The sequence below is a fragment of the Stylophora pistillata genome, chromosome 14, assembly GCF_964205215.1.
Source record: "Stylophora pistillata chromosome 14, jaStyPist1.2, whole genome shotgun sequence".
NCBI lineage: Eukaryota > Metazoa > Cnidaria > Anthozoa > Scleractinia > Pocilloporidae > Stylophora > Stylophora pistillata.
The window spans coordinates 4,824,879-4,844,458 of NC_142532.1; the positions used below are offsets into that span (position 1 = coordinate 4,824,879).

General features: G+C 37.8%; 2 protein-coding genes and 1 long non-coding RNA gene across 5 annotated transcripts in view; 1 reads left to right on the forward strand and 2 right to left on the reverse strand.

Moving 5' to 3' along the window:
• The window catches only part of LOC111327611 (putative glycoprotein hormone G protein-coupled receptor), a 15,797-nt gene extending 6,796 nt beyond the window's left edge, over positions 1-9,001 (reverse strand). Inside the window, exons 1-6 of one of the 3 annotated variants that reach the window (XM_088745156.1) lie at positions 8,886-9,001; positions 6,788-6,999; positions 3,075-3,146; positions 1,752-1,823; positions 1,553-1,618; positions 954-1,025 (exon numbers count right to left, since the gene is read on the reverse strand). In XM_088745156.1, coding sequence (XP_088601282.1) covers positions 954-1,025; positions 1,553-1,618; positions 1,752-1,823; positions 3,075-3,146; positions 6,788-6,948 — 443 coding nt within the window. In that variant the 5' untranslated portion in view covers positions 6,949-6,999; positions 8,886-9,001. Of the gene's footprint in view, positions 1-953; positions 1,026-1,552; positions 1,619-1,751; positions 1,824-3,074; positions 3,147-6,787; positions 7,188-8,125; positions 8,385-8,885 lie in introns of those variants that run through there. The other 2 variants (XM_022931827.2, XM_022931829.2) reach the window with 2 other exon arrangements.
• LOC148716180 (uncharacterized) lies at positions 7,492-15,361 on the forward strand. Its single transcript, XR_015995369.1, has 3 exons — positions 7,492-7,949; positions 14,404-14,587; positions 15,178-15,361. It is a non-coding gene; the product is annotated as an uncharacterized LOC148716180 (long non-coding RNA).
• LOC111327612 (tRNA wybutosine-synthesizing protein 5) lies at positions 13,265-19,389 on the reverse strand. Its single transcript, XM_022931831.2, has 5 exons — positions 19,042-19,389; positions 18,166-18,235; positions 17,566-17,610; positions 15,361-15,498; positions 13,265-14,216 (listed from the first exon to the last, which is right to left on the reverse strand). The coding sequence occupies exons 1-5, from the start codon at positions 19,275-19,277 to the stop codon at positions 13,719-13,721; spliced, it is 987 nt and encodes a 328-aa protein (XP_022787566.2). The 5' UTR covers positions 19,278-19,389; the 3' UTR covers positions 13,265-13,718.
• Between the last annotated feature and the right edge of the window lie 191 nt (positions 19,390-19,580).

Consider the following 19,580-nt stretch of genomic DNA (forward strand, 5'->3'; position numbering starts at 1 on the left):
TTGGTGGGATAGAAGAAGACGTACAGACCTCTTCTTAAAATACCGGGAATGATAATTTACCTCTTACTAAATCTTTCAGTTAGAACGTGTACTACGATTGGTCAAATTAGCGGACCATAATGCACTGTGCGGCCTGCTAAATTCAAAAATCAGTTTGAATAGCCCATTTCCGAATTACCCTTGGCCTCATTTTCAAACGAGTCCTGGTGCTCATCCTTTCATATGATTATAAGTTTTCATTCACATGCAAATTAAACTCATTTTCAAAAGAATGGTTGAGCACCGGCCTCGTTTTGAAAAAGAGGCCAAACGTAATTCGGAAATTGCCTTATGGAAATCTTCCACCTCTATATTTGAACCCAAAGATATAATGAATATTCTACATTACATTTGCATTTACATTTTTACATTTATCTAGCGCAGACTACTATGTGGATATGTTCATTCGCGCTTAACAGTATCGTAAGGTTGAGATCGGACGTCAGCATTTTTATCAGGCGCCTCTGGCAGCCGCTTCAGTCCATGTAGCGATCTCACCTTCCCACCCATTCCACCCCGGGGAGGACATCCACTACACAGTAATCTGGTGCATGGGAAATTTACGTCTCCTGCCCCTGGCCCTGCAAGAGACGGGACCTACGGCTTTACGTCTTATCCGAGAAGACGAAGCAATGTGAGTGAAGCGTCTTGCTTAAGGACACAACGTCATGCCCCAGCCAGTACTTGAACCCGGGCCAACTGACCCAGAGTCCAGCGCACTGACCACTGGACTACTAACTTGGTTTTTCTCCGCTCCGATTTATGGCGCGCGTGCTTCACGCTTGGGCCATAAATCCGAACGAAAAGATTTTGGAATTAATTTCAAAATGTTTCTGCGGCCAGAAAGGCTAATTTTACATGGATACAGAAGCATTGCAATGTCAATGGAAGAGGTCTACAGACTCTGTACTTACAACCGTTCCAGCTCCGGTAGATTTTTTAGAAACACTCGCGACAATGTTTTGATGTTATTGTGGTTGAGATATCTGGAAAACATTTGGAACAATACAATGGTCAGAGATTGGTGTGATGGATTGAACGGATAGCAAATCCACGCAATAGCTGAACACGAATAAAAAAAAAAAACTACAAGAAATTGTAGTGCTGCGTTGGTGAGGATAGAAAGCTACGGATTTCCGTAATTTAGTGCAGCACAAAAAAGTGTTATTATTCAAAGATACTAGAATCCATAAAGTGTTTTCGCTCAACGCGCAATCAGTTAAAATAATTCCTGTGACCAATTTTGCTCCTGGTCAAACTTGGGAATATCTGGTGTCGTTTCACCATTGCTATTTGCCAACTTTCAAATCGTGCCACCAATTCAGTGAAAGTCTTTCTCCATAGCTTTGCGGTTGTTACAGAAGAGGAGACAAACTTGTTTGTCCATAAAGCTACTTTGAAAAGTCGATATGTCAGTTTAAATGCGAATTTGCTGATGTTCAGCCATTGTTCACGTATAAATATAAACCCTCGTAGTGTAGAGTTTCTTTTGGTGACAGATATCTTTACTTACAGCCTCTTTAACGGTGACCTGTTTTGGAAAACAGGAAAGGTCTCCAGTTTGTTGTGATCCAGGTTTCTGAGAAACAAATCATTAAATATTAGAAGAAAAAAAAAAACCCGTCTGAGACTTTTCTCCTTAGACTCAATAGCGAAAAGGACGTGGTTGTTTAATATAAATGCATGTGTCAACAAAGGAATTTTATACTCACAATTCAAAGAGATCTTTGAGGCCATCAAAGGCCCCATCTTGTATGTTCGTTATAACGTTGTTGCTCAGGCGTCTAAAAATTAAAAAGGATAACATTTTTTGTCTTAGCCTGCAGACCACAGATAGTTTTGGCGGGCGAGTGTTCGGTATTATCTCGGTGAAAATTACAGCTGTCATGTTGGATTTTTTACAGTAGCGGTAGGCTGAGGAGAGAACGAAATTTGTACCAATGGGGTAAGCGACGGTCAAAAAAGGGGAGAGGGGATGTGTGGGGCAACGAATATTCTTTTTGCCCTTCCCCGCCCCCTCCTCCGGCCTTCCACTGTCGACTCTGACTCTAAATGAAACATGGCTGGTTGAATAAAGGTTCGCAAGCTTCTCGACGTGAACTTGTCCTTATAAGACGCCTGCATTGCAGGTTAAGTTCCAGTTTGAATTTTCAACGATCAAATGTTGATAATTATACTGATAGTGATAATGAAAGTGATAATGATAAAGATAACGGTACTGATAACGATAACGGTAACAATAACGATAACGATAACGGTAACAATAATGGTAACGATGACGATAACGATAACGTTAATAATAACGTTAACGGTAACGATAACGATAACGGTAACGATGATGATAACCATGTTGATGTTGATAACGATATTGAGATTGTACTGGTTATGATAAGTAATAGTGATAGTGAAAGTGATAAAGGTAACGTTACTGATGACGATAACGGTAACGATAACGATAACGATGAGGATAACCATATTGATGTTGATAACGATACTGATATTATAATGGTTTTGATAATGCTATTGATTAATGATTATGATAATGATGTTGATAACGATAATGATGTTTTTTCACGTTACCATTTCCCTATCGATAGCGGACCTCCATTTTTTCTCTATATAAATCACAACCCAATATTCCTCTTACCGCTCTGACGAAAGGTTAACGCTGGAAACGTCAGCTTAAGAAAACTCTTTATATTGGCCAATTCACGCTAGTATACACTAAAACAGTAGATAGCGATGAAAGAGCGCTCTGATTGGCTACTCAAACTCCAAATATTTCTATTCACCTCCGGGCAAGGCGTACGGGATTTGCGCTGACAATGTTGTAATCGTTGCAGGAATAAAAGATTTACAATCATCTTTCTGTGCAACATTATCTCACTGTTTCAGCATACACTACAAAAACTATTCACCTTAGTGTTGGTGGCTAGCGGTGAATATTTACCTCTCCGCTAATGATGAAAAAAAAAATAAAAAAAAATAAAATAAAATAAAATAAAATAAAATAAAGGCAAATAATATACACTTACATGAATGACAGGTTCTTCAATTTATTCAACTCGCCTCCAGTTATGTTTAAGAACGAGGAATGATATATAGCCCTACAAAAGTTACCAAGACAACGAAAAAGAAGAAAATGAATTACAGTATCAAGCGGTCAGTTCTATTGAGCAGTTACCTTTTGCTGAGTCCCAACGGCCTATTTTTATTGTCACCCACCTGTATGAAACGATTATTTAAAGCGGGACCATTCAAATAACAATTGGAATAATCTTTCAAGTAATATTTGATCCATATTCATCTCCTGAAATCAATGAGCGAAAAGTTGGACAATAAATGGTCAGTTATGGGATACTTCTTTTCTTTGGAACGTGTATAATGCAGTTATCGCCATATTCCCTTTGGGAGACCACTTATTTAATGTAGGCTCGACTTTACCAGTACCAAAAGGAGAATGCCCTTTCGTAAAAAAAAACTTCATACTTTTATTCCCATGATCTGACAGAGCAAACTTTCCCGATAGTTTTCAATTATTTGGTGCTTGCAAGAGGGAAAAAACCAAGAAGGCATTAACAGAGTTCATAATATAAATTGCGGTGTTTTACGAGATTTTCAGCTCTGTGAACAACCGTAACTGCACACGTGCAAAACCGCGACATCGCCAGTCAGCTACTGACACTTCACCTGCCTTTCGGGCCCCCGCTTCTTCAGTAAAGGTCTCTAGTGTTTACATAATAAACAAAATAATATATGGTTGCTTGTAGATATGGAACTTCCCCTCTCTTATTCAACTCGAAGAAAAATTCCATACCTAGAGCGCCCAATATCATTTTATATTTATTTTCTGAACCAAAACTGTGCTATGCTGATTACTACAAAATTCTGCTAAGAAAATTTTACGAATTTTCGAACAAAACGAAAAGTGATTTTTAATTGGGAGTTACTGCAACATTTATTGTGAGGATATTTTCATTGCGCACACCTCGCTGAAGGTATCATGCGAAAATCACAGTACAATCCAGAAATAATGATGAATTCTCATGCCAGACGCCCCTCTTTAACGAACAAATTTCGCCAGGCTAAAGAAATTTATGGCAAAATTCATTGTCGAATTTCCGTTGCGTTAAACACCAGTTGAAAACGCCTTCGCTCGCTGTCAAACAGGGCTCCCATTTAATTAAAATTACACATAGAAGAAGTCTAAAAACAAAAGTAGACAACATACTGAGAAGAAATGTTGAATTATGAATTTTGTGACTTTCCCTTTGTTGTTTCCACAGGATAGCAACGCTTGAATGAAAGACAAAGTAGCTCGTTTAAACAGCATGAAAAACCTTGCATCTTTTCAATTCTTTCTCGTGTATAGCCACGCAAATATAGGAAAACTGGCAAGATTACGATATGGAGTAAAAGATGGAGAAAATTCTCGGTAACTTGAGGAGAGAAACAAAATAAAGAAATTATTTCCTTTCACAGAGAAAAAAATTATTATTCTTGTAACGGAAAATATAACGAGAGCAGCTGTTTTGCGTGCTTCAAAGGGCCGATTTGAAATAGAGTGGTAGGTACAGCGCTAGCGTGAAGCTTGGTTTACCCTTAGTACCTTTCTCAGCTGCGAACGACCAGCGTTTTACGATGAGCGCGCGATCTAGGTAACTCTGCTCTTTACTTAAAAAAAAAAACGGTGTTCTGTAACAGATAACTTTTTTCACACAAGCAGCGGAGGGAAACTTAAATCTTATGATCGAATTTTGTTGTCCTCTGCAAAGTACAATTTGAGAATTTTTACCAGCCGTGCACAATTCTGGAAAGTAAAAAAAAAAAAAAAAAAGAAGGCACGGCAGTTTGTCTCTCTCTCTCTCTCTCTCGTAACTGGCACCAGTGATCCGACACCATTTACAGCGTCTGTCAAAATGTCAAAAATTCAAATAAACAGTAATGCAGAGACTCCGGAAAAAGAAAATCTTTAAAAAAATATTTAAATCTAAAGGAGCCTCGCATTTCAAAGGATTAGTCACAATAATTAAAAGTTAAAGCTTGAAATTATCATTGCACTCCACGTGGGTGGTAAAAAATACCAGTTAAAGACCTGAACTTCCCAAGATGTAACAATAGGTGTAAATTGGAGCTTTTAAAGCAAAACCTCAGACAAAAATAATAAAGAAGCTTTCCAAATATCTAAGTGTTTTCCTGTTGTTAAGAGTCAGAGCTCGCCTTTGGGAGAAAACAATGGATCCTGTTAAAAATATTTCCCGCGTTTTTCTGTCGGGGTGTTTAAATAAACTTGTTTTCGTCTTGCGAGTTCGTGACACATTTCTAGTATTTCAAGTGGCACCTTTAACGTTGATGAAGTCACGAACCCTAATCGATCCTACCAAAATTTACTAAAAGATTAAGTCATTTCAAAACACACTCTTGAGATCATGTGATATTAGATATCGAAACAAGCTCCGACATTTTTGAGGCGAGATTTCTTAAACTTTTGATCCGAAGCTGAAAATAAAAGAGACAAAAAAAGCCAACAAAAGATTTAGTGAATTTCATCTGCCGTTCAGATGGTTTCCATAACATGTCCTTCTCTAAGCCGACGAATTTTCAACGTGACACGTGTCAGCGATAAAGACCATGCGAACCGCAAAATAGAAAACATGATAATATCGCTGGAAAGATTGAACTATAATAACAGATGGTAAAGCCCTTGTGAGGCGGCGTGAGGTGGATTTTTAATGCTTGCCGGCAGATTTTCTTGACAAATCTCTTCAAATATCCTTATGAGAGGATATAAAGATGAAACAAGTATAGATCATTTCACTTAAATACAGGAAGAAGGAATCACGAGATAATTAAAAATAAACAGTAATTGAAGCGTAAAAAAAGATTGTTATTAAACTGATGTCGTTTGTGTTGACATGGTTTGTGTGAAGACATTAACATACATTTACTACTTGCCTTACACTCGTTTGCAAAGAACTCGTGATTAAAATTAACTTGCATACAAAGTTTATTTTTTGGAGCAGATATTTTACAAAAGAAACTTAAATGCAAGGATAATCGAGTGTTTCTTAGCGAGGCTGCAACGTAAAAAGCGGGGTTGATTTCTTAGCTGTAATATTACCAGTTCAAGAGCATCGAATCTATGTTGCAGCGTAATTTTGACAATTTGTAAACTGACCCACAGACGGGATCGCGCCAAACCATGGCGTTTATAGGATTCCACGACCTCGGATAAAATGATATTTATAGAATTGAGACCACAATTGATGCGCTGAAACCGATTTCCTACCAAGAATATACAAAACTCGACCAAAACAAGAATCTAGTAATCAAGTGTAAAAGCCTATTCCAAAGTCCATGTACTTCTTAAAACGATAATAACTACGGTGACAAAAGATTTATTTCCTACGGCGGCAAACAATGTTACGAAATAATATAGAGAGTTCCGCAACACGCTTAGGGCCTGCAATTAGAATATGAAAAAGCAAACTTCCGCTCAGCAAGCAACCTTAAATGACAAAAGGATGTTTGAAAAAATTTTCTGCAGCTTACTTGCGACCGATTGCGACATGCCACGAGGAAGCCGAGGTTTGCCACAAAACAACACATCACTTACATAAGAAATGAATGATGTTTGTGACACATATTATACAATGACAAAATTCCAATTCCTCCGAAGGTAGGAAAAAAAGGGTTGATTTCCGATTTCTATAGCGAGGAACAAAAATACGAAAATTTTTACACTTACAGTGAACTTGTGTTGGCCGGAAAACTGTCCATGGATGGGAAGGACGTCATCTTCAAGCATGTAACCTCCATTCTGGCCATGGAGCATGTGCATTCGACGGGACATCTTTTCCCCTCTCCAAACTCCGTTAGAGCTAAAATTGTTAAAATTACAGCCAGCATCTTGTGCACAGACCACAGATCGGATCTAGTTTACAACTGTGCGTACGTATGCTGCAAAGTGAAAGAAAGTATGATAGCGCTTACAGCATTCGCCGTCAATACATCCTGTGTTATTGATCGGGGAGGAAACTTATCGATTTCTAGTCATCAGATTTCTCGCTTGTCAATCAACGTCTCATATCAGGCGATCACCTGCAGATCGCACTAAAATGGCGCCCTTCCCTGCCCTCTCTCCACACGGCCATTTTAATAATCACTGTCGACGCGTAATTTCACCCTGAAACCGCAACATATGTCTTTTTTTCCTTTGTAGGTGTACATAATGAGCTGGTTGTACTTTATAATTTCATTAACAATATAATCTTGTATGACAGAGATCAATCGAGAAATTGACCTTTCCAATTTGTAACATTTTCCCTTTAGAAACACGCTGGTTAAAACGTGTCAACGTACTCGTACCAAGAACGAAAAGTGTTTTAAGAGGGTGATGGGAGGGGGGGAGGGAGATGAACGCGGGGGAGGAAGAGATAGGAGGGGGTTTCCTTGAACTACCTCTGGGAATCTATTTGTGGCAACAGAGGGTAATCTAAACGGGTAGTTTTCAGGACTTGTTTAAGTCCACTTAGAGGGTTATACATTCCATCCAGGCTGTCTTTCAAGAGTAGCCGTTTTTATCAAAATCGGAAAATTTGTATCTCTCATCAAATAGTGCCAGCGTAAAGCGGCGAACGCTTTCCCCTGGTTATTATCAAATGAAATCATGATATGTATCAGACAATATTTGACTGTAAGATGATTTTCTGTTTCGGATAATCTTTTACTGTATGAGGGATGTAGAGGGTGGGGTGGGTGGTGGGTCTTACAAAAAAAAAAAAAAAAAAGGCTTTCCACACTACCTTTCTGTCCGTTATCCCCCACTCCCCCAACATCAGTTCATTATTTACGTGTAAACAATCATGAATTTTCAGCATTGCTTTTGCTCGAAGAAGAGTGCTATCAAGGTATGTTCAAAGTGAGTAACTCATATTTCAAAATGTCTATGCTAGAAAGTTAATTCGACGCGTCAGTGGAACGCTGCCATGTCTTGTATATATTGTACAGTTTTATGGCTAAAAGCCATAAAGTAGGGGAGCACAGACTATGTGACCTGTAACAAGTTCCATAATTACTCACGAACCTCGATAAACGACGCTAAACACAACCTCCGTAAACTTCCATGTCCGTTGAGCCTTCGACAAGGACTTTTCAGTTTGAGTGATATTGTCGGGCGATATCTAAGAACATATCTTCGTATTAAATATTCTCTAACCCATCTTGTCATCTATCTGGGCTGATTTTGCGGTTATTTTGGGTCAAGACATTTACAGCAAAATCTGAAAAGTCTTCCAGACGTGATGTGTTGTATCTAGTTCGCGGCGCTTTTGTGGCAACAGTTGTGCTGATGCCAAATGCTTCCCAAGGTTAATAAAAAACATTCCCGAGATATCCATTTCCACATTATCACTTTATCGAAATAACTTCCTGGTGTATTGATATATATATTTTGACTGGTTGATGATTTCAATTTTCGAGGCTTAATTACTGTCACTATCTATTGAGAAAAGAAAAATCCATTAATGTACCGGAAGTTGGATCAAAAATGAACAACGCATGCCGAATTCTAAACTCATAGGACACAATTTTACAGAGGACTGCATTTAGATCTGATTATCCTGTGGCAGACTCTACATTTTGTAAACAGAGAAGAGAGCTATTCAAACCAGTGCTTGCTCTCCTCGACTGTCTGGCAAGATTTTTGCGATTTCCTCCAAGGTCGTCTAACCACTGAAACTGACTCAAGTTTGCCAACCGGCCTCTGGTAACTAGCGGTTTACAGTAATTAACTTCTCAATCATAAATGCATCTCTAATAGAATTCACTTAAATTCCCGCACTTACCTTGAAAAAGCTCGGGAGCGTTTAAATAAACGAGTTGATGCGATGAGATAAAACACGTGTACAGTTTTGCTTCAAAAGTATGCTACATTATGGCCACACAAGAGCTTTATCCAACGTCGGTGTACACACAATGCCTCCTGACTGTTTGTATTCCCCTGAGCGTTCAAGCTCGACTACACAATATAACAATTAAGTCTGGATGATTGGCTCTGTTTTCGTTTCAGAGGAAGGTACATTCAATTTCATAAACAAACATTACGAAATCAAATAATTGACTACAGTAATTCTTTGAGCAAACTATTCAAAAGCTTACGCCCAAACATCATTAGTCGTCACTTTGAATTGGTTGTATGCCTCTCTTTTTGGACTCTTTTCTTTATTATATTTTTTGATAATTCGAGAGAAGATAAAGAAACTTGTATCGTTGCGGAAGACGAGAGTTGAACCGAGCGAAAACTACAGTGTACGTGATTGATCGTTTTTCAATGTGTGTCGCCCGCGGAAAAGCTTTAATTATGCAAGTAGAACAATTAACAAGTCTGTCATCGCTGGTACTTTGATTTCAGAAATCCCTCTTTTTTAGAATGCAAAGGCACCTTACTAAGCAGGCTTGGTAACTGTCTCATCCAGACAGCATTTTTATTCGATATTTACTCTTTCCGATTAAGACTCAGTCAACCAATGCGCTTTCGTTTCACAAGATTTGACATCAGTAAATTTAAAGGTTTTCCAAGCCGGTGTACAAAACTGACTTTGAAATGAAATCATGTATGTGAAAGGAAACGATTTTAAAACCTTTCGCTTTTCAATGAAAATATTTTCCTACGCTCGTTTTGAAACCTTATCGATATTGAGCAGGGGAGCTTATTAAAAAAATCTTTTTTATAATGATATCAATCAGAAACGAGACATGATATGTAATGGATGAAATAAGGAAAAAGTAAACCATTTTGACGAAATATTATTAATTCAACATGTCCAGTAAATAAGAGTATATTGTCCTTTTCTTATCCGAAAAGACTTTTAGCGCTTGTGTGTGAAAAGGAAAAACAATTTGAAAATGCCGACATTTTGACAGTGGCTTATGCAACAAGAATTTTCTCGCTAAATGTTGAATCTTTAAAATAACGATACCATCCATATTTTTTTTGATGATCAACTTCGCAAAAAGGCGACCCGGAGTAGGCCTTTCAAACGGCGGGTCAAAGTGTGAGTTGAGGCTGACCACAATTCCACAAAACTAAATTATATTTCTACGGCTTTTTTGAGGTCTCTATCAGTCGAAACAGGTCTTTTATCGTGCAGCCTATCTTGACTACTTGGAGACGAAAACATTTGGTCTGACCAAAGTGTTGTTTGGAAAGTTTAAAATCTGGCTTTTATTTTGAAAACACTGACTCACAAAGTATCCGGGATTCGCTCAGAGATCTAAAGAACGCGATATGCGCGCGATGAAACACGCGATTATTGGATCGGTGGCGAAGACACGTTTCACGCGCGTGTTTCCGTCCCACGCAAACGGAACTTCTAATACTTTGGATAAGGGGACTGCTTGAGTATTGAAATTGACGTAAACATATAAAAGGCCTGTCGCAAAACCAAGACTGCAGATGTCAAATCAGAAATAGGGAGACATCAAATAGAAGTTAGTTATACTAGCAGCTAGCATTATCAACTAGGAAACGCCGCTGATCATCCACAAGGAAATGTAAGAGACCACGGCACGATTTGTTTGAAACTTTTATCGGATTGGTCGAGAGCGTGGTGCAAGCTTTCTAGGCCAATCTCAGAGCGAAGTAAAAAAACAATACAATTAAAGAATGACTTCGATACTTAATTGTACATTTCTCAATTATATATGTCCTTGCTCTAATTGAAAACGGGAATGAAATAATCTGTAAAACTAAAATTCGATTTCATATGTACATTTTAATTAAAACCGTAGAAAGGAAGAATGCTTTCATACCAGCGTAGCCTCTCTCTCACGACTTCTTCTTTACATTTTTATCCTATGCTTTTTTGCCCAATTTTGCGCAAAGTGGCGCAAATTTGAGCTGCACAGTATGTGCCTTTGCAATCACGTAACGAGAATTAAGCAAATGATCACTTAGGGTTATTGTTTAGATAGAGCATCAAATTCCCGACAGCACTCGCAAAAGTTCAAGCATCATTCTCTTCTTGAGAAAAATCTTCAGAAAGAACAAATGTGGCCAAAAGGGTATTTTAAAAAGTATTCGATGCTTCGCCTTTTCGTTCTGTTTGAAAATTGGCCCTGGTAATTAAAACAATTTTTTAGCACTATCATTCTAGCTAAAAGCGCCGTTTTTGTTCAAACAAGTAGTTAGTATTTCAAACATGATGGCAACTGAATATAGAAAAAGAGACTTCTTGCACATCTGCAAAGAAATCCTCCGACGAAACAGAATGACTTAATTCGTTCTTTCTTTTTCAAAAAAGATGATGCATTTGTACCTTCAGATGTCCATGCGTGGCCGGAAGATCTGCACACTTCAGTTCTTTACGATAAATCGCTTGATCGCCTTTTGAATTTAATTCAAATGTGGCCAAAAGGGTATTCTAAGAAGTATTCGATGCTTCGCCCTATTCGTTCTGTTTGAAAATTGGCCCTGGTAATTAAAACAATTTTTAGCACTATCACTCGAGCTAAAAGCGCCGTTTTTGTTCAAACAAGTAGTTAGTATTTCAAACATGATGGCAACTGAATATAGAAAAAGAGACTTCTTGCACACCTGCAAAAAAATCTTCCGACGAAACAGAATGACTTAATTCGTTCTTTCTTTTTCAAAAAAGATGATGCATTTGTACCTTCAGATGTCCATGCGTGGCCGGAAGATCTGCACACTTCAGTTCTTTACGATAAATCGCTTGATCGCCTTTTGAATTTAAGCCGACGCACTCTTCTCTCTTGGGAATGGCTTGCAGTTTTCAGTTTTTTTTCCTGATACGATAAAATTATATTGCAACTGAAAATAAACAATTTAGCATTCGTTTCGAAAGCCATTTGGTAATAAAAGTGAAGCAATCCACATCTGTTTAAATTATGTTTACTCGAAATAGGAAGTTAGTTTCACAACCGTTGAAAAGGAGTAGAATTACGGAAAGTTTGCATGGGACAAAGTAAATTAAAAAAAAAACTTTACATATATGGAAAATGTGTTCTTTAGCTACAAGATTTCCATTCAAAGCTAAAAATTCAATCCAAAAGCGAAAAATGAGTTTCCAGAGGGCAGGTTTTTATAATTTCCTGCAAATATATTGTATTATTGTGTTTTTTAATGAGGCGCTCTTTACTTCTTTTAATCTTTTTTTGCTTTTTTAACAATCGAAACGGAAGAAATTTGTTGACTTTTCTAAAAAAAACTTCATTTTCTTCATTAAAAGTCGCACAGTGTTCAGTTACCTTTGACAATAAGAGCACGCAAAGTAATTGAAGTAGTTTGGGGAACTTCATCTTTGCCGGATTAAATGATTTTTCTTCGCCTGAAATCACCCCCTTTGTCTTGGTTCTAAATACATTTCTCAAATAACACCATCCCTTTTTTTATGATTTTATTTTGCTAAAATCGATCTAAAACAACTAAAACCAACGTAATAACATTTCAAAGTCGCTGCTGACAATTGTACCTCGTTAACCAAAATGACAGATGAGTTTTTGTAGCAGAGTGTAGTGAAGTGAAATTCTTGTTATTTTGTTGAATCATACAGTTAATCTTGAGAAGCTTATGACCTTGGCCATGTACGTGCTTTTCATGAGATTGATACAGGTGGAACAATTTAGAGATAGCACAGGTTGTAATTAGATTTTCGAGACAACTCCCTCCTTAACCAAAATATCGAGGCTAGCGAGATGATTTGTTTTGTCTAATTCCAAAGATCTCGTACAAAGGGGATTGGAGGTTATGCTGTCATACCGCATCAAGGACAGCGTATCAATTTCTCCCATCAGTCGACCCTGTAAAATTACTTCAGTGCTATCTATCTTGCAACCATTCGAGAGCCAGCCTAAGCTCACAGCTCTGGATTTACTTGGCAAGGAAACGACTAAGTAAGTAACTTGTAAGAGCAAGTGTTACAGGTTTTGCCCCTTTGTTTGTCAGTGGGCCCTGGGACCCACTCGGTCAGCTTAGTTTCCCAGGCCCGTTCGGTTAGGAGCTCGTGTGTTGCGTCTTTAGTTTCGGTAGAGTTCACTTTACAACCTCATTATTTGTCAGTTTATCACTCATCGCAGCACCATCCATGTAAGTTTTCATCTTTCTGTTATTTTATTGTTTTCCCTAATCGTATTTTCTGTTTTCTGTTTCCGTTTCATCGTTTTCTGTATTTTAGTTGTATGAAGTTTCACCACTCGACACCGGAGATAAATAAACACATTTATTTGCAAAGTCTTCGTGTTTGGTTGAACACTGCGCTGAGAACGCGACAGCAAGGAATTCCTTTCATCGTGCACGCCCTCGAAGGATCGCCTCCCGGGTAAAACGTGCTTTTACCTTGGAGTCGGCGCAAAACCTATGTACAAAAAAATTTACAGAGCGTAGTCTGCTTAGCAAAATTGATTCAAAAGTGAATAAACGAGTGGTTTACCAGTAGTCACAAGAGTGCTATCTATCCTCTTGCACGAAAGGTGAGGCACGAAAAACTTGCTACCCTCTTGCGCGTGGGTCGCCCTATGTGCGCGACTCACCTTTCGCACGCGAGTTATCTTCTCGCGCGCCCCAACTAGTTTCTTTTCCGTTGTTGTTGATGATGTTTTAGTTGTTGTCGTTGTTATGTCATTTTAGGACTGCATAAATCTCCTTTCAGACCAACACTTATTTATTCATCTTCTGGAGAATCACCATTCACATCATCATTCCTGTCTTCACGACTGTAGCATCTGTCTTTAATTTTACAAACCAACCGCCTGGCATAAAAATCTTTATATTCCTCAGGAAGCTCCTCTAACGCTTTAATGGCGCGGTCCATTATTTGCATGGCCCTGGCGGCAGGGACCAGATCCTTATTGCCGTACGTGTCCTTACTGTCATAAAAGCCCGCGTCTAAATGGCGCCAAAATACATTAACTGCTACTCCGAACTGTAAAGAAATCACATTGTGGAACCACATAGCAGGGATAAACAAAACATCACCAGGCTCCAAGAAGCACTCAAAGGGCGTTGCCTCGGCAAATTTTGGAAACTTTTTTAAGTCTGGGTGGTCGATATCCATTACCTCTGATTTATCACCATTTAAATACAGTTTTGTTGTATCTTTTGGACTGTAGAGGACAACGCGTTTCCTTCCCGTCACTTGAATAAGAAGGTTGTCCATAATCTGTAAAAATCAAAGAAGGATTTTAAGTTTCATCTTTTACCAAGTGTGCAACAAAGAATTTCTCGAAGCCGGTGTCAGATGAAGTTCAGATCACATGACACCCCTGATTACTGGTCGCATGCTCTCACACTTGGCCCTGGGAACTGGAACCGAGCTTAACAACACACCTGTTTTATATCTAACACAGATCACAGGTCCCACATACTGCTGCAACCAGCAGTGTAAACGAACACAGTGAAATACAGTGACATATAGGTCACTGACTGGCTTAGAGATGAAAACAGAATGCTGACGAGAAAATCCAGACAGAGCTGGATTTTCAGAACTGGATTCTCGGAGCTGGAAATCAGAACTGCTAAGAGAGAATTTGAGTAAGCTGGGAAATTGAGAATGGTTCATCTTCTTGCATATTTGCTTCAAGTTTGTTGTCATTTCTATACAGAAAAGATGCAATGTGTAGTTTATGGGATTCATGGGGCGTTATTTACTCCAGTTTTGGGTTTCATTTAGGCTAAGGTCACCCTTGATGAGTTTCACTCTTTGAGTTCCACCCTCCACCAAGGGGCACCAATAGGAATCAGAGACAAGAACCAACATAGATGATCACAATGTCCAGGCATAAGAAACTTTTCTGAAGTCATCTTCAATAATAATCTTGCCTTTTCAACAACATTCAATTCCCACTTACTTTTGATTTCTCTCACCAACAAAATATGAAAGTGACAATCTTTGCCACGTGTGATGAACTTGAAAATTAATGAGATGAATGAGGTGATAATTTCTTATTAACCAAGTGTGCAGGCCATGATGAGAAATATTAGCTTAAGGTTTAGTAATGTGAAGTCCGATAAAAAAAAAAAACAGTCAAGGACAACATTCTTCCTTGTAGCTTCAGGCAAGTATTACTCGTTTGTAACTTACATGGCGCTTGAACCAAACTTGTCTATTTTCAATTTACTAGCTTTCAAGAACCACAATATACAGTATATGACCAAATCCAAGGAAACAGTCCTTTTGGAAAAATCCAGACCAAGTAAGAACCATTCAGAAAGCTCAAATTGAACTCAAGACCTGACCTTGCCGTATGATAATAATTCAATCAGACCTTTACGTAATGTATAATAAATACATTATCAGTACTTACATCATAATGTGTCCATAACTGCCCTTGTGCTGAACTGATTCTGAACACACTTGAAAAGAATCTGTCCTCTGGGTACAACTTTGGGATTTTTATATCTTGTGCTAAGTTGGGGAACTGAACTGCTATGTCAGAGATATCCTAACAAAAAAACATGGATGTGTGTCAAAAAAACTGCATCCTAAAACACATTATCTGATCAATGAACAAAAAAAATGATAACTATATATTAAATTATTAATATTATTAATTTAATAATTATTTTTTATAATATTATTAATATTAATTAATTAAATTACATGTAGGTAATGATTAAAATAAATAAATTAAATTTTTGTCCACTGTTCCTACGTCAAAATGGAATGTAGACTTTTTTGTGGGTAGAAAAATGCAGAATTTGACAGACACTCTTCACAAGTGGTAATGTTTATGAAACTATCACTAGCATACAACAACAAACATATGAAACATATGTATGAACTGCGGTTATGAAACATATATGTGCGCGATCGTTTGCAGTAAAGCACTATTTGAGCAATAGTGAAAATCAGACCTGAAAAAAATTTCAGGCCTGTACGGGATTCGAACCACTGACCTCTGCGATACTAGTGCAGCGCTCTACCAATTGAGCTAACAAGCCAACTGGGAGCAGGCCATCAAATTAATTCGACATAAACCCGTAGATGATACATCAAACAACAACAAAGTATAGTATCACACTAGTATAGTATAGCACTAGTATCGCAGAGGTCAGTGGTTCGAATCCCGTACAGGCCTGAAATTTTTTTCAGGTTTGATTTTCACTATTGCTCAAATAGTGCTTTACTGCGAACGATCGTGCACATATACGTTTCATAACCGCAGTTCATACATATGTTTCATATGTTTGTTGTTGTTTGATTTATCATCTACGGGTTTATGTCGAATTAATTTGATGGCGTGCTCCCTGTTGGCTTGTTAGCTCAATTGGTAGAGCGCTGCACTAGTATCGCAGAGGTCAGTGGTTCGAATCCCGTACAGGCCTGAAATTTTTTTTTCAGGTCTGATTTTCACTATTGCTCAAATAGTGCTTTACTGCGAACGATCGTGCACATATACATTTCATAACCGCAGTTCATACATATGTTTCATATGTTTGTTGTTGTTTGATTTATCATCTACGGGTTTATGTCGAATTAATTTGATGGCCTGCTCCCAGTTGGCTTGTTAGCTCAATTGGTAGAGCACTGCACTAGTATCGCAGAGGTCAGTGGTTCGAATCCCGTACAGGCCTGAAATTTTTTTCAGGTCTGATTTTCACTATTGCTCAAATAGTGCTTTACTGCGAAGGATCGTGCACATATACGTATCACTAGCATGTTGGCAAAAAAAATTTGAGAATAGAATGATTGGGAGAAAGTGAAATGAGGATAAGGGGATGGGAAAATAAGGATAAGAAAAGAAAGTTAGAAAAGAGAGGGTGACCGTTATAAATTCACAGGTAAACAGAGGATGGAAAGAAAGTAAATAGCTACTGCAAGAACTGTGTTCAACTTGGTTATGATGACAAAAATCTAGCTTAATAGGCTATTTTCAATATCAAAAATTAAATTTGGCTCTGAGGCTTGGGGAATAAAACAAAAGAAATCAGATAGAGGTTTGTATTTGTATTTACAATATTTAGACAAGCCAGCCCAGTTCTGCTTGAAGCTGGTTAAAATGGGGGCCTGTACATCCCACCATCCCAACCCAGGGGAGGACATCCATCATGCAGTAACCTTGTGTGTGGGAAATTAACGTCTCCTACCCCCAACCCTGCAGGAGACGGGACCTCCATTTATTCGTCCCTATCTGAGAAGACTAGAATATCTAACCATTTCTTGATGTTATAGAAAGGTAGCAAATTCTTCTCAATTATATTAAGACCTTGAGTGTTGGTCCAGCTGGGGCTTGAACCCTCGACCTCCCGCACAACAGTCCAGTGCACTATCCATTGGGCTAACTGGGCGGCGGTCTGAGAAATGAAAAGTGAATTTCTTTTGCTTTATTCCCCCCAGCCTCAGTGCCGTGTTAGAATTTTAATATATCAAAAATGGCCTATTCAGAATCCTTGCTAACCAACCACTTCTCTATAAACAAGATATAAGCACAGTTTGAGTCTAACAATAACATTTTCTTAAAGTAGTGAAAGACATCTGGCAATGAAGTTTAAATGAATTGATTTCATACCTTTCTAGGATCATCTCCAAGAGATCTTAGATAATATTTCTCCTCCTGAGTCCAAAAAAAATCAGACTGTCAAGTTGAGTGTCAGATTTCTGATCTTCTTCTTGTTGATTAAAAACAGAATTGCCATTCTTTCAAGAGATTAACTTAACTAAATCTATTAATATTGACATATTCAATTAGCTTCTAATTATTTCTCTCTTTGTATGTTTTATGGTCTCTTTTACAACTGCAAAAATTTTTTATACTTTTAACACTCACATATATATATATATATATATATATATATATTCATTATTTCATTATTACCATTCACCTGACAATGGCCAAAAAGTATGGTTGAAACACTTTTTTTTTTACTGTTAATTTTCACTGATACTACAGTATCATTATTTGATACTATTTATAATGAAGCACCATATCATTTATTGCATAATGTAGTCACTCCTAGTATGGATTGTCATCCAGATAATAAGTAATTAAATTGTACGTGTCATATAAACAACTTTTATTCCTTAATACTTATTTCATGTTACATAATATTCTACGAGACCTTACTGTTCTCAACTTAGACCATCAAAAGTTAATGTATAAATTACTTACTGGGCAAATAAAATATTCTTTATGGACAGTTTCACTGGTCCGCATAACAAATTGGTTAAATGGAAGAGTTCTGAAAATGAAAAAAAAAAAAAGAAAAAAAAGAAAAAAAAAGAGAAAAAATAAAAAGGAAAAAGGAAGGTTTTGTCAGGTTTTTGAAAACGTCGATCCCTTGTAAAGATAACTTTCATTGAAGTTTTTGTGGGGTGGGGGCTTATACCTGTAGAAATTTTGTGTGAGGGAAAGAGAGCATTAACGTTAAGATTGTCAATTTACGCACAAATTGATAAATTTTCCTTAAAAAGAGAAGCTAGTGGGAGTATTGTTCTTCCTTCTCCTTCCTTGGAGAGGTCAGTTTCACAAGCCAGGCTTGCTTATCTTTAGGCTGGAGCAGTATTCAGAAGAAAATGGACTAAACAAGTATATTTTGATGAGAACTATACGAAGCTCGGTGTTAAAGCATCCAAACAACTAGTAGAAAAGTCAAAATTTCCCCTCTCCCCTAGAGTGCTTGGAATGTCTTGTTACTGAGTACATCTATGTCACAGAGTAAAGACAAAAATAAAACAACAACAACAACAACAAAAGAAAAGAAGGGCATGTAAATAAAACAGTATGAAACAAAAAAATCACATTTCTAAAATAGTTTGTGGTTGTGTGACAGTAAGGCAGTTAGAAGGGGGCACTTTAATACAATCATGTTCAGTTGGCCACTCGAAACAATATTTCTCCAGCCAACCTTACACGATAACATCGGCTGTCCCCTTATTTCATATTCATGGGGGAATTAGTAAATTATATTTTGACGCTGAATTAGGTCATGGGTTATCTAGATTATCTCATCAAGCATCAGCCGGTTTATTTTTATTATCTCCTTACTTGTAAGCAAAGTTTTTGTGAATAAAGTCCATCTTCCCAGTCGGACAGACGTGAACCTTCACTGTCTTTTCACCACCATGCTGAGCAAGATATTCAGGTGTCCACTTTCCACAAGCACTTCCAATGTGGAGTCCTCGCAAAAGAGCTGGCTTTCGCTTAGAAGCTATATCTGACTCGAATATTTCTTTTGTCACCCCTGTGTAGACATGAACACGTTTCTTCTCTCTTTGTGTCATTTTTGGCCATAAAATTTACATGGATCTTGACAAATCAAAGCAGAATCTTTATACTAAGATACTTCTGTTCCTACGACTTCTCCGCCATGTTGTTTTTAGACGAGGAAGACTGGAATCAACTAACTAAAATTTCGTTTCCAGGCCTAGGGTCCGTGATAAGACTTTTTGTCAAGCATGCGATTGCATCATATTTTGCCCCAGAGGATTCAAGATATCAAACAGCAGATAAAAATTGAATCTTCAGAAAAAACATTTTTTAACAACCATTTTAGTTTCCACCAACGAAGAACCTCCCCAGCGGAA

Bases quoted from the DNA above. Each gene is read 5' to 3' on its own strand.
- LOC111327612 (XM_022931831.2), bottom strand. From the start codon at position 19,277: ATGACACAAAGAGAGAAGAAACGTGTTCATGTCTACACAGGGGTGACA. The intron at 18,236-19,041 runs GTAAGGAGATAA...TTTCATTTTCAG, and splicing joins CACAAAAACTTTGCTTACAA to AACTCTTCCATTTAACCAAT. The intron at 15,499-17,565 runs GTATGAAATCAA...TTTTTTTGTTAG, and splicing joins TTGGAGATGATCCTAGAAAG to GATATCTCTGACATAGCAGT.